At 37.5% G+C, this 15,193-nt stretch overlaps 1 protein-coding gene across 11 annotated transcripts in view; it reads left to right on the top strand.

Annotated features, from left to right (window-relative positions):
- Positions 1-15,193, top strand: part of Cpeb2 (cytoplasmic polyadenylation element binding protein 2) — a 67,922-nt gene that overhangs the window by 12,638 nt on the left and 40,091 nt on the right. For 3 of the 11 annotated variants that reach the window (XM_045161794.1, XM_045161793.1, XM_045161792.1), the window contains one exon: positions 10,461-10,484. The exons of the other annotated variants lie outside the window; for them this stretch is intronic. In XM_045161794.1, coding sequence (XP_045017729.1) covers positions 10,461-10,484 — 24 coding nt within the window. The remainder of the gene's footprint in view (positions 1-10,460; positions 10,485-15,193) is intronic. 11 annotated transcript variants of the gene reach the window in all.

The following is a 15,193-nucleotide window of genomic DNA, read 5'->3' as shown; positions in this document are numbered from 1 at the left end:
TACAGAATTGCATTGCTCCTATCTCAGTCAATAATACTGACCAGACATCTAGGCCATTTTACTCTCTTTCTAGATTTTTCTTTTTTTTAACTTTTTGTTTATTTTTATTTACTTATTTGAGAGCCACAGGCAGAGAAAGAGGCAGAGAGAGAGAGAGAGAGAAAGAGAGAGAATGGGCATGCCCTGGCCTCCAGCCACTACAAATGAACTCCAGATGCATGTTCCACCTTGTGCATCTGGCTGAGGTGGGTCCTGGAGAATTGAGCCTCAATCCGGTATCCTCAGGCTTCAGAGGCCAGTGCCTAACCGATAAGCCATCTTTCCAGTCCTAGATTTTGTTTTTGTTTTTTGTTTGTTTGTTTGTTTATTTTGTTTTTCGAGGTAAGGTCTCACTCTAGCCCAGGCTGACCTGGAATTCACTATGGAGTCTCAGGGTGGCCTCGAACTCACGGCAATCCTCCTACCTCTGCCTCCCGAGTGCTGGGATTAAAGGCATGCGCCACCACGCCCGGCGTTGTTTATTTATTTGAGAGCAGCAGACACAGAGAAAGATGGGGGTAGAGGGAGAGCGAGAGAGAGAGAGAGAGAGAGAGAGAGAATGGGTGCACCAGGGCTTCCAGCCACTGCAAACGACCCCAGACGTGTGTGCCCCCTTGTGCATCTGACTAATGTGGGTCCTGGGGAATCCAGCCTGGAAACAGGGTCCTTAGGCTTCACAGGTAAGTGCTTAACTGCTAAGCCATCTCTCCAGCCCTAGATTTTTTTTTTTTTTATCAGAGTTTATCTTTCTAATTCCTTCATTTGTAGAAAAAAATATTTATATACACTCATACATATATATACACACACGTGTATGTGTGTGTATGTGTACGTGTAAGGAGAGAGAGAAAGGGGAGAAAATGGGTGCACCAGGACCTCCTGCCATTGCAAAACAAACTCCAGAAGTATGGATGCACCACTGTGTGCATCTGATGTTACTTGGGTACTGGAAAATTGAACCTGAACCCTCAGGCTTTGCAAAGAAGTACCTTTAACCACTAAGCTGTCTGTCTAGACCTGTAGAAGTGTTTTTAATAGTGGCTGTTGATGTATGCTCCAGATACATATAAGCTCATAAAGCTATGCTTTTTTGTGTGTATGCATTGATACTTTTTTAAAAAAACTTAAAAAAAATTTTTTTTGTTCATTTTCATTTATTTATTTGAGAGTAACAGAGAGAGAAAGAGGCAGAGAGGGAGAGAATGGGTGCACCAGGGCTTCCAGCCACTGCTAATAAATTCCAGAGGCATGTGCTCCCTTGTGCATCTGGCTAACGTGGGTCCTGGGGAGTCGAGCCTTGAACCAGGCTCCTTAGTCTTCACAGGCAAGCACTTAACTGCTAAGCCATCTCTCCAGCCCCTAAAAAAAAAAAAACTTTTTATTTATTTATTTGAGAGAGAAATAGGCAGCAAGAGGGAGAGAGAGAATGGGCACACCAGGGCCTCCAACCACTTCAAACAAATTCTAGACGCATGCGCCCCCTTGTGCATCTAGCTTATGTGGGTCCTGGGGAATCAATCCAAGGTCCTTTGGCTTTTCAGGCAAATGCCTTAACTGCTAAGCCAGCTCTGCAGCCCCATAGATTGATACTTTTGATTCCTTTATTTGCTTAGGTTTTTTGAATTGTTTTGCTCCTGTTGTCACTTTGCTTCCAGTAGTTTGGTTGTCTCTATGAAGTTATTCTTTTGTACACTGACAGCTGCAGTAATGTCTGCCTCACACCTGTGATTTCAGAATGGAAGGTACCCTAGGAGGTATCCTGGTTCATGACTATAATCCCAGCTCTCAGGAGGCTGAGGCAGGATGATCTCCATTTCAAGATCAGCCTGGGCTATAAATAGCAAAACTGTCTCAAAAACAAACAAAATAATTTTACAATTAAGAACTTCTGGGGCTGGAGAGATGGCTAAGCAGTTAAGGTGCTTGCCTGCAAAGCCTAAGGACCCAGATTCAATTCCCTAGTTAGTACCCATGTAAGACAGCTGGACAAAGTATTGAATGTATCTGAAGTGTTTGAAGTGACTGGAGGCCCTGGTGCAAACATTCTCTATCTGCCTCTCTCTCTCTCTTGCCAATAAACAAATAAAATAGTTAAAACCAGAGTCTTCATTTAAATTTTAAAAAATTCTTTGTTAAATATCCTTTTCTAGAAAGAAAACTCTTATAAAGTAGAATGAGGTAAAGTCAAGGTTTTGTTAGGGGTGGATAATGAAAAGGTTTTCATTGCTAGTTCTCTTCTTTCTTGAAGAAGCTTCTTGAAGGTGCTAAAGAGAATCCTAACTACTGCACTGTTAGTGTTTTCTTTGTCTCTCGCCTTGGCACTTTAAAAAGTGGAGGGAAATCTGGAGAGCCAGCCTGAAGAGAAGAAATGGAAACAGCAACATGCTGCTTTCTAAAATTACCAATTCTTTAAAAAAAAGTTAGAGTCACTTAACATTTATTTCATTAGAATTATTAATTTGGGCTCTGGAAAAGGAAAAAAAAATAGCTCATACTATTAAAAATCATCACTTTGGAGAAATAGCTTAGCCATCAAGGCACTTGCCTGCAAAGTCAAAGGTTCCAGGTTGGATTCCCCAGTACCCACATAAAGCCAGATGTACAAGGTAACACATGTGTCCGGAGCTCATTTGTAGTGGCTAGAGACCCTGGCACATCTATATTTGTTTGCTCTCTCGCTCAAATAAATAAAGGAATAAAATATTTTTAAAATAGTTCAATCATGGTTACCAATTCTTCTGTTTCTAACTAGAATAGTTTCTGCTTCCCTTGTATTATAGCAAGGTAAATAAAAGAAAATTTTGAAAAACCATCTTTATAAACTATAAAGAAATAAAGTACTATTTCTATAATTGCTGTAAAGTAACTATTTAAAATTACACCTGACTTTCCAATTTAAGCTTTCTTTCTCCTTTCCTGCACAAACTTCACCACTGCCTGCATTATCACCTTGTATATTTTCATTCTGCACACTCTGAACACAACACTTGTGCGGCTGGACATGATAGAGTGCCAAAGCAAGGTGGTGAATACAGATGGAATAAACCAGCCAGGATGGACCCAGGCGATAACTTTTTTCTTGTTTTTCTGGAGAGCACTTGGGCACCTTTCATTTGTTCATCTCAGAAAATTCTTAACTCTTATTCAGTGTTAGCAAGATCAGCCCCCCCTGACAGGTTTTTTCCTCAATAATAACAAGATGAATCTTATGTTTTACTCTTAAAGGGTTTTTTTTTTTTCTGTTAAAAAAAATTAACTACTTTGTCTTCCTGTGATATCTACTGAAAAAAAATGAAATGGTTAAAATTTTTAAATGAGGACCTATTTGGTATGTTCATTCCTATAAAGCTCTTATCCTAAAATCCAGTAGTTTAGAATAATAGTAAAAATGTATTTCTCATAATTTGTGAAGTTTAGCACTTGGGGACAATGTAGCCAAGTGTTTCTGGCTGAGGTTCTTATGAGGCAACTACCACAGAGCTGGGTGAGCTGAGCCTGCAGTCATGTGCAGCCTCTGCAGTCATGTGCAGCCTCAGCTGGGCTGCAGGCTTCTTCTACTCCTGGGTAGTGCTCATGTTGCTGGCTTGAGAGCTCCACTCTACAGGGCTGCTTAACTTTTCTCACAGCATGGTTGCTGAAACCCCTGCCCAACAGTGACACTGCACAATGCCCAAGGCTTCTCTATGACATAGCCTCAGAATCCCACACTGCATTTCCACAGCATCCTTGAAACTTCATGAGTCAGCTCTACTATTTAAGCATGTGAAGTCTTGGAGTCAGAGAGCGAGAGAAGCTACTGTGGATGCCGAACACTACAGGGGGAACGCAGAAGTATAAATTTGTATTCACTTCCACTCATAAATCTAGATGTATATAGAAATTAATCATGGTATTAACAGGAAGAAAACAAGGCAAATAGATATTTAGAATATGAAGAAAGTAGGTTACTGGCCTGAGAACTAAACTAATAGAAGCAGTGTCTCATCCTCACACCCAGAAGGCTTCACTGTAATTTATTTACATTTTCCAACATCACCTGGATTTTCAGTTCTGTGTGCAACCCCCACTGCTTACTATTAAAATGTATATGGTTTAGTATAGCAGAATATGTGAAGTCTAATGTGGTTGGAGCTGTGCAGACAGAAAGTACTAGTAGCCAAAGGTGGACCTTGTACTTCCTTGTACTAAATGTGCCACCTTTTCTATAAATTGCTGACTGACATGTGAAAAAGACATGTTTTTTATTTACTTCGCAGAACATAGAGCCTCTTGAGGGCAAAACAAAAACAGTAAACATAAAACTGGAGCTTTGGAAATGCTGTGGAGTTATTTGGGAAAACAATAAGTGGAAAGATATTTTTAATTATTTATTTGTTTACTTTAGAGGGGGGACAGAGAGAGAGAGGGAGAGAAGGAGAGAGAAGGGGAGAGAGAGCTAGTGTGGGCACTCTAGGGTCTCTAGCTACTGCAACTGAATTCCAGACACATGTATCACGTTGTGCATCTGTCTTACATAGGTACTGGGCAATGGAACCTGGGTCCTTATGCTTTGCAGGCATGCACCTTAACTGCTAAGCCATCTCTCCAGCCTGGAAATACATTTTATATGTGCCAATAGGAAGCTCAGTACAAAACCTGAGCAGTAGAATAATGAAAATTACTGTAAGGAAAGTATCATCACATGCAGAAGCATGGATGGAATTATTGCATTTGAAGAACTGACTAGCCCTAGCTTGCTTAGGGCTGCAGGAGCTGCTCGGTAGGTGTCACCCAGAGTGGTTGCTCTCTTTGGCTCTAGATTAAAAACATCCTTGCATGGCTGTGTGACTTCCTTAGAGTGGCACTGACTAATCTGTTTTGTTTATTCTACTGAGGATTCTCTTCATTAAATCCTGTGTTCTAGTGATCATATTGATTCTAGGCAAAATATGTTTTCATTTCAAAGCAAGAATAAACAGTTATGGAATTTTTTCATGGTTAAAGAAATTATTGGTGTGCCAAAGATAGTTTTGTAATTTTGCAGTTTGATGTTTGCATGTCTATTTTAAATAATCTGTGATTGTCTTGTTTGTGTGAGTCAGTCCATTCCTCTTGACACAGAACAAGAGAGATCATTGTTAAAAATCTCCTCCCTCCTGTTCCCAACTATCTGTAAATAGGTCTCACTGTGTAAGCATTTTTACACAGTGCCCTCCCTCAATGTATAAGGACAAAAAAAAAAAAAAATGAATTTCAGCTCATAAAAATTAACTTGAAAAACTATAGGGAAAAATATAGTTTATATAATGGTCCTTGAAGATCACTCTCTACTGGTTATAGTGAATCTTTTCCAGTGTTCCTGAGACAATTAAAGTAAATTCAGGAACAAGGATTTAGAATGCAATTTTCTTTATACCAACAAATGCTTTGAAGTACATACTTTGAAAACATTTTACTTCTATTAATATTTGTACATCTAGTATCAACTTATTACATATTGCTAAACTCCTACTATTCTTAAGACTACTGAGATAAGATGCTCTTTATTTTAGGACACATAGTCTTTGAAAAATAAATTTAAGTGATTCTGGTAATACCAAATTCTGCTGCCTTTCTTCTACTTTGCACTATGTATCTCTCCCATTGACCTCAGTGAAAGATTATCATTCACATACATTTCTAAGCTTCCTGTATGAAAAGTTACATACTGAAGAACTTAAGTACTTATGAGTAGAAAGGGGCACTCAAACTCTGAAGCATATCAGCCATGCATGCTGCAGGTCCACACCCCACAATTGTGTGTTGATCAAGAACGGTTTGGAGAAACTGCAGCACAGAAGACCAAGGGCAAAAGTGAGCTATAAACACTGGGAGGATATAGTCAGTCATCTATTAAAATGCAACAGAGTGCAAAATCAACTCACAGATATCAGCCATGTGCATGCATACAGTTATATTGACTCCTCCAACAACAGGTTGGCCCTATTTCTTCTGACAATGAAGAATGCAATGCTTTTATCCACCTGTGATTCTCAAAGCCAAAATTTTTACAATTTCTCAAAGAGGTATGGGTAAAAAAAGCACATACAAGTTGAATATACCTACTCCACAGATCCAAAATTCAGCAAAATCTAAAAATTTTCTAAGTGCCAACTTGATGCCTCCAGTGGAAAAAAATCTACATCTGAACTCAGGTCACAATCAAAATGAAGCCATATTAAAAATTTTATATATGTATATATAAAATATATAATTAGTATTACAATTATTAATAATTATTATAATGTATATAATACTTTCAGATTGTGCATATAAAGTGTGTGTAAAGCATAAATGAATTTCACATTTAGATTTGGATTCCATCTCAAGATAACACACTATATTTGTAAATATCACAGAATATTACAACAAACTCAGATCACTTCTGACTTCAGGACTTTGGAAGAAGGGTACTTAAACCATACTGCTGTGTCTTTTTAAAAAGATAACTGAAGAGGCCACAGGCCTAGTGACACATGCCTATAATCCTAACCACTCTGAAGACTGAGGCAGGAGGATCCCTGTGAGTCTGAGACGAGCCAAGGATATATAGTAAGGCCCTGTCTCCAAACCAACAAATATGCTTAAACAACATAGTGAAAAAGGCTTGCTCTATGCTTTCTGGTTTGTTTTTAATGTTTCCATTATGTTATTAAAGAGTAAGAAAATATCTTTTTTCTTTCCTCTTTACTCCACTATTTTCCCTCTATAACTACTGGCTTTAGATAAGAAAAGCATCATATTTAACCTTAAGTTATATAGGAACCACATACATTTCATTAAACTTAATTTGATGTTAGTTAATTCCTTTTGTTGGAATTTATGTTGGAAACTTAATACTTTACCATCTAGCTGCTCAGAATTAAGTTAATTATAATAAAAGTACAATTTATAAGAGTTTAAGTTCTGTTATCAGTATGAATTTTTACAGGCTAAAAAGGGAATTGGGAATATTTGCAACAGTTCTTACTTGAGTAAAACGTTTTGAAAATGATGAGAGTAGAAATTTTAAAAATATTTTATCTTTATTTTTTTCACAGAGAAAAAGAGAAAGAATGGCTGCACCAGGGCCTCTAGTCATTGCAAATGAACTCCAGACACATATGCCACCATGTGCATCTGGCTTATGTGGGTACTGGAGAATCAAACCTGGGTCTTTAGGCTTTGCAGGCAAGAACCTTAACTGCATAAGCCATCTTTCCAGGCCCCAGGAGTAGAAATTTTTAAGTCTTACATATGTTAAATTATTTTCAAATAACTGTTGTTTTTAGTAGCAATATTAATATTTGAAAATGCAATTGTTATTTCTCCCAGGCTTCTTGACTATATAAATACTTTACTTGAGGTGATACTTTCATTTTATTTGGTATCTGTGGATAATATCTTCATGTGTGTGAGTATGGGTATGCATATGTGAGGGTCATAGGACAACTTTGCAATGTAAACCCTCACCTTGCATCTCCTTTGAGGTGGGGTTCTGCCAATAGCAATGGCTAGGAGTTTCAAGCTCAAGTTCTTACTCATGCTTTATGTTTGTTCAGCAAGCACTTCATTCACTGTGCCATCTCCCTCAGGCCCTGGAATTAAATAATAATAATGATAATAATTAAGCCTAAAAATCCAAGCAAGCAAACAAACAAACAAAAACCCCAGAAACCTTACCAGAAACTACAGTGATTTTTTTTTTTCTTTTTTTTAGAATTGTATCCACTCAGAATCCTTAATGTGTTAGTGAAAGCCAGGTCTTCACATCTTCAAAATTTATTTATTTATTTATGTGAGAGAAAGAATGTTAATAGAGAGGGAGGGAGAGAATGGGCACACCAGGCCCTCCAGCCACTGCAAATGAACTCCAGCTGAATGCGACCCCTTGTGAATCTGGCTTACATGGGACCTGGAGAGTGGAAACCAGGGTCCTTTGACCTTTCAGGCAAATGCTGTAACTACTAAGTGATCTCTCTAGCCCCATCTTCAAAATTTAAATGTGTTTCTCTTTCAAATTAAAAGTAGTATGAATGCTTCTTGTGTATAACATACAATGAAAATAAGGAAGTACTTGGATTTCTTAGGCCTGCTTATGTGAAAAGGATTACCTAAAAAAAATTACTTTTCCACCCAAATATCTTTAATTATTTTAAAAATACCTCCTTACTACAAAAGCTGTATTCATTAAAGAAACACTAAAATCTCTTAATATTATTAGTATTTCCCTAAGCTAAATCATAGTTGGTATTTTTATGTGTGAATTTTCTAATCATTTTCTTTTCAGTATATAATTAGCAATGTTCAAATTTTTATCTGTTTTGCAACTAGGTTAGCTTTTTACAATAGACTGTAAAGTATATATGTACATAGTTTAAAGTCAAGTCATCCCATAAGGATTTTATTAAAGAAGTCTTCTACCTCACCCTTCTCTATTCATTTTTGATATCTTTTTTTTTCTTTAAATTTAAATTTAAATTTTATTTATTTGAGAGCTACAGAGAGACAAATAGGCAGACATAGAGACAGAGAGAGAATGGGCACGCCAGGGCCTCCAGCCACTGCAAATGAACTCCAGATGTGTGCGCCTCCTTGTGCATCTGGCTAACATGGGTCCTGGGGAATCGAGCCTTGAACCGGGGTCCCTAGGCTTCACAGGCAAGTGCTTAACCGCTAAGCCATCTCTCCAGCCCTGATATCTTTTTTTTAAATGTAGACACTTTGAGCTTGTTTTTTAATAACTCAATTTGGTTGTTTACTTTGTAAGTAATGTGCTTCTATATTTTTTTCATTTTTGGTGTTATATATGGTACCCTGGTGTGCCTTATCCTCCCCCCACCACTTTCCCCACTCTGAGCTCTCTACTTTCACTTTAACACAGGGATTATATTACTGAGATATCTCAAATATTCCTAAGTGTATTATGTGTTTTTATAGTGTAATATACCATATTATTTTGCATAAAACAATGTTTTTCCTAGAATGACTAGTTATCTTTTATGGTTGTGTGTTTAGCTTTCTAAGAACTTATCCTTAAATTATCCCCAAATTCATCTATATAATTATAAAGCCTCTCTCAATACAGAAAACTTCCAGATGATTTTATTTCCTGCATCCCAAGTTCTGCTGGCCTTCTGGAGCTATTGATTGGGATTTATTGCCTTCTGGAACTCCTTTCATCTGTTGACTCTATATTCTGATCTCCATGTAAATTTCTTGATGGTGTTGAGTATCTTATTTTACCTTCCTGCTGATGGGGACATAAATTTTGAACCTTTGTATATATGAAAACTCAATAATAAAATATAAGATACACCAATATATAATCATATATTATATGCAAGTATGATGCCGGATTTGGAGGTTCAGGGATATCTGTCTGCCATGCCTGTGAACCCCAACCTTTGAGTCCTTATCTGTTTAACAAAATATGAGAAAATGAATTCAAAGAAGGATAAATTACAAGTTATTAAGTTTATCCAGGGAGAAATTCTGAACTATGAGGTTTCTTTGGGGAGAATTTGTAAGGAGAAAAAGCTAGAAAGACTCCAGACTGCTGCTAGAAGTGAACTTTCCCCCTTGCCTGGCTAGTAAGGGAGGGAGATGGAAGAATGGAGAGTTTGGAAAATATCTGAGAGAGAAGCCTGTGGACAAAATGTGGAAGGCAAAACATGGAACCCTGGGCCAAAAGATTTAGAAAGGGCTTAGAGCTTAGAGGAATGTATCTGAAGGGAGGAGCAGTAATTTTTCCTTTCCCCATCCCAGCCAGGCTGAGAAGGGGAAGGGGTTACCAAAACAGCAGGAGATCTATTAACAAGAAGAATGAGTAGCCAAGAGTCCTTGCACATATGGCAGATCCAGATTTTAGAGGAAAATCATACATTTAATAAAGTAAGAATGCATCTGAAAACAAAAGACATGTAAGAAGAAGCAGAAAAATACCCAGGCAAATAACAAGAGCCCTCTCCCATCTACCAGCCAGGCTCTCACATTGGTGTTAGGTGAAAAAATACTGTGCTGATAGCCAAAATGGGAGAGTGATCTAGTAACCCCCCTCTCCCCTCCCAGCCAGGCTGGGAAAGAGAGAAGAGCAGGGACCAGGAGAATTGCCTGGGGAGGGATTACAGGGTAGCAAGCCCTTTCATAGGATACTATAACACTGTCTTTATGTGGATACTGGGGAATTGAAGCTAGGCCACCAGGCTTTCCAAGCAAGCACCTTTAACCACTGAACCTTCTCTTGAACCCATAATTTCTTCAGTTTCTAGAATTTCAGGATTTATTTCTTTAACAATTTTTTTTAAAGTTATAACCATTTGGAGAGTTCTTGTTCTTTACATATTAAACCTCTTGTACTCACCTTCTGCTATTTTCCTTTGTTTTAATTTTATTTTGTTTCTGTTTTCTGGTGCTGGGCATAGAATCCAAAACCTTGCATATACCAGGTAAGTGTTCTACCACTGAGCTCTATCCTCACACCTTATTTTGCTCTTTAACAGCTCACCTTGTCACATATTTTTCTCCATTCATTGAGTTTTTGTTTTTTTTTTTTCCGATGTGGGGTCTCACTCTGGCCCAGACTGACCTGGAACTCACTACTTTTGCCTCTTGAGTGCTACCAAGCCATCTCTACAGCCCCCTTTGTTGATTTTGTTTATCTTTATTTTTATTCTTTTGCTTGTTTCTCCTCCCCCAACCCTGAACCACTACTGCCTTCCAACTAGCTCCTCTTCTATTTTCATGATTGTTTCCCCCTCCATCATCCATGTTGGAACATGGTAAACATAGTATTGTGCAAGTCTTGTGCAGGTAACAATGGCCACTAGGAGGTAATAAATTTTAATAGTCACTTTGTGTCCAGAAGGCAGTGTTCCAAAGCACTCCTCCCCATCCTTTGGCTTGCTTTCTTGTGCTTCTTCCAAAATGTTCCCTGAGTCTTGGAGGTATAGAATAGATTCCATTTAGTGCTGAACACGTAGTCACTAATTCTCAGCACTTTGATGAATTTTCATGAGGACATTCTTTTAAAACAATTTTAATAATTGAATGTTTAAAAATAATTATATATAGTATCCATGAATAACTTCTACAGTTATACTTTTAGATATTTACAGTTTTTAAATAAAATTTACTGAGACAGGTCTTGTTTATATCCATAGGCTATTCCTAAGCACATTTGTTTTTGTGTCTATAGACATGTATAGATTCACCTTGACTCAAAATAAGTTAAAAGTATTGCAAGTTTTAAATGTGTTTAATATACTTAACCTAGCAAACATCTTATCTCAGCCTAGGTACTTTAAATGTGCTCAGAATATTTACATTAGCCTAAAGTTGGGCAAAATCATCTTACCAGTTTATTTTATAATAAAGTATTTAGAGTCTGGGGCTATAGCTCATAATATAGTACTTGCCTCGTATTCATGAAGTTCTGGTTTCAATTCCTCTGGCAGAGAATTAAACTCTGGAATATTTCATTTAACTTAGTGAATATTGTACTAAAACTGAAAATGAAAATGTTTGTGTGGTATACTTTCCCACCATTGTAAACCAGGGGCTGTCCATATTGCCAATTTATACCAATTTATCTTTGGCATTGGAAATAGTTGGTTGCCTATTTGTTATTTTCAGATGTCAAGCATCACTTTCATTTAAAAAGCCCTTTTACAGTGAAAAGTTTTACATTAGCACAGTTTGACTTTAATAATACTAATTTAGTATTGGTTTTATTAGAATATTTATGTAATACATGTTGCTAGCTTACTAATGACTTAAATTGTCTTTGTGTTCTTACTTTACTTGAAACTATAACACCTTAGTGTTCCATGATTGTTGGTGTTTTTAATATATTTTATAGCATAAAAGGGTATTATAATAGAACAGACCTTAAAACTATAAATATTGTTTGATGGCAAAGTTTATGATAGGATTTTGATTGAAGATTAAATAGAATTAATTTTGGTTGCTCTAACACAGAATGAGGCTTATATGAGATACAAGTAAGAAGTGACTCTTCTCACTGTGAATCTGGTACTTTGGATCGAAGGATCCTATTCTTCAGGCCTTATGAGACATGCATTGAAATTTGAGAGTGAGGTCAGGAATGACTGCCCTGCTCCTTGGAGCTGAGCAGAAATTGGAATTACTCAAGGTTGGTCATGAGCACACACTGAGTGGATTAAGTAAAGATAAAATGTAGATGATAAAAAAATCTATTAGCCTAATAAATCAAACTAGTGGTAGCAATATTTTCTTTGAAGTGCATGAGGAAGAAAAATTAGTTGTCTTATGCAACTTAAGCATTCCACACTTACCATTGATTTCCACAACTAACAAACAGGTATTTACCATTATTTTATAGATGGGCAACTATTGCTTAATATTAGCACTCACTGCCACAGTCTAGTAAGTGGTACCACTTTGATAGCTGGTGAGTTTGTATATTTAGCCACAATACCCATTCTGCCACTACACCAGTTCTCCCTCTTATTTATTTATTTATTTATTTATTTATTTACTTACTTACTTACTTGAGAGCAACAGACAGAGAGAAAGAGGCAGACAGAGGGAGAGAATAGGTGTTCCAGCCACTGCAAACGAACTCCAGATGCATGCGCCAACTTGTACATCTGGCTTGTATGATTCCTGGAGAATTGAGCCTCGAACCAGGGTCCTTAGGCTTCATAGGCAAATGCTTAACCACTAAGCCATCTCTCCAGCCCCTACCTCTCTTTTTAATTGGTTCAATGTTCATTCTAATCAAAATCTTCATGATTATAATATAAAACTCTTTAAAAAGTGTTAGAATGCATGACATTTTTGTTTAGCAATTTTCTCATCTTGAATGAGGAATAGGTTAGTATCATTAACTGTATCTTCAGAGGATACTTTTAATACCCCCAGTGGATGCCGGAAACCACTGTTGATGATTTCAGACCCTGTGTTTATCAACACTAGCACACATCATGTTAGTCTGACTGATAACACAACTACTAAGGAACTAACAGGTGGGTAATACGTACGACATGGATGCATCAGACAAAGGGCAAAACAGCAGTGCTGTGGGAAATGTTGTGATGTTACTTAAGACATCACACAATTCAAACTTTGTAAATTGTTTATTCTGGAATTTTCTATTTACTATTTCTGGACCAGAACTGAAAATCCACAAAGCATAGCCAATAATAAAAGAGAGCTAATGTTTTAACTAAGAAAAATTGCTATAAAGAAGGGAAAAATAAAAAGCAGGAACTTTTTCAATCTCTCCCATCCTTCCATGATAACTTAAGGGATTCAGAAAATGAGCTGCAGTAAAGGTATATTGCTATTCTTTTGTTTAATTTGCTTCCTATGCCCCTCCCCCCACCAACAACTATTTAAGTACTTGTGTTTTTAGTTAAATCTATTGTTCACATCATGGAATATGTTGCAGTTCCATTTGTGTTGCTGGACAAACATCCAATCAGAAGGAGCTTATGGGGGGAAAGGATTTATTTCAAGCTTACAGAATTTAGGGGAATACCATCAGTGGAGGAAAAGGATCTGGCTCATTTCCACAGATAAATAGCAGAGAGAGACTGCTGCAGCAAGCAGCAAGCCCCCGCAGCCAGCAAGCATGAACAGCCTGAGCTCAAACTGCTCTGATCACATTTCGGGGCTGGACTGCAAGATCTGTCCCCAGTGACATACCTCCCAGGCAAGATACTGCACTTGTAATCTCAATCTTTTTTTAAAAAAAATTTATTTATTTATTTATTTATTTGAGAGCAACAGACACAGAGAGAAAGACAGATAGAGGGGAAGAGAGAGAATGGGCGCACCAGGGCTTCCAGCCTCTGCAAACGAACTCCAGATGCGTGCACCCCCTTATGCATCTGGCTAACGTGGGACCTGGGGAACCAAGCCTCGAACCAGGGTCCTTAGGCTTCACAGGCAAGCGCTTAACCGCTAAACCATCTCTCCAGCCCGTAATCTCAATCTTAAAACACCTGACTCTATGGGGCCATACATTCAAGCCACCACAAAATGAAACATTTAATTTACACATTCAACAAATATTGTGTACCATATTCTGTTGGAGATGCAAGAAACAAGAGAATAATAAAAGTTTCTACCCTTAGAACTATTATGAAGTTATCATTCCACATACTTGTTTACAATAAAATATTTCCTGGATGTGGGAGTTTATAAGCTAAGTTCTATTGAAAGAACAGAAAACTCAATTGGCTTAAATGAGATAGAAGGTTCTCTTTAGAAACATGTACCACAATGTGGCAAGTTTCTTATATCTAAGTTTCTATTGACTTTTTTCTTATCCTTAATATCCATTTTCTGCCTCCTCCTCTAATATAACTTCTTCAGTTTAGGTCATTATATAACTACATCCAAACAAGCAGAAAAAAATGAAAGGACATCCTTCCCTTTTAAGTATATTATACAGAAATTGCACATAACACTTTTATTTTATATCCTATGGGCCAGGTATTACACATAATGTAAGGAAATCTGAGAAATGCAGGTATTTGCTTGGGTCAATTCTGTACCTATTGAAAGTTGAAGTCTTGTTTTTGACAGGTAGGTACTAGTGTACAGCAATAAATCTCTACACCGCAGGCCTTTGGGACAATTAGTTTTATGACAATGTGGTTTGTTACCCAAATTTTTCTATATTAAAGTTATTTTATCTCAGGAGCTGGATGTGGTGGTGCACACCTTTAATCCCAGCACTTGGGAGGTTGAGGTAGGGGGATCATCAAGAGTCCAAGGCCACCCTAAGACTACATAGTGAATTCCATCTCAGCCTGAGGTAGAGTGAAACCACACCTCAAAAAACAAAACAAACGAACAAACAGTTATTTTTATCTTGATGCATGATTGTTTGATTTTTTTTTTGTTGTTGTTGTTGTTTGTTTTTTTTGTTTTTCGAGGTAAGGTTTACTCTGGTCCAGGCTGACTTGGAATTAATTATGTAGTCTCAGCATGGCCTTGAATTCACAGTGATCCTCCTACCTCTGCCTCACTAGTGCTGGGATTAAAGGCATGCACTACCATACCTGGCTTGATGCTGTGGATTATTTTTGTTGTTTATTTATTTGAGAGTGACAGAGAGAGAGAGAGAGAATGGGCACACCAGGGCCTCCAGCCCCTACAAACA

Source organism: Jaculus jaculus, chromosome 11, assembly GCF_020740685.1.
Source record: "Jaculus jaculus isolate mJacJac1 chromosome 11, mJacJac1.mat.Y.cur, whole genome shotgun sequence".
NCBI classification, from domain to species: domain Eukaryota; kingdom Metazoa; phylum Chordata; class Mammalia; order Rodentia; family Dipodidae; genus Jaculus; species Jaculus jaculus.
Note: the sequence above shows the minus strand (reverse complement) of the source record. Positions and strands in the feature narration are given on the sequence as shown.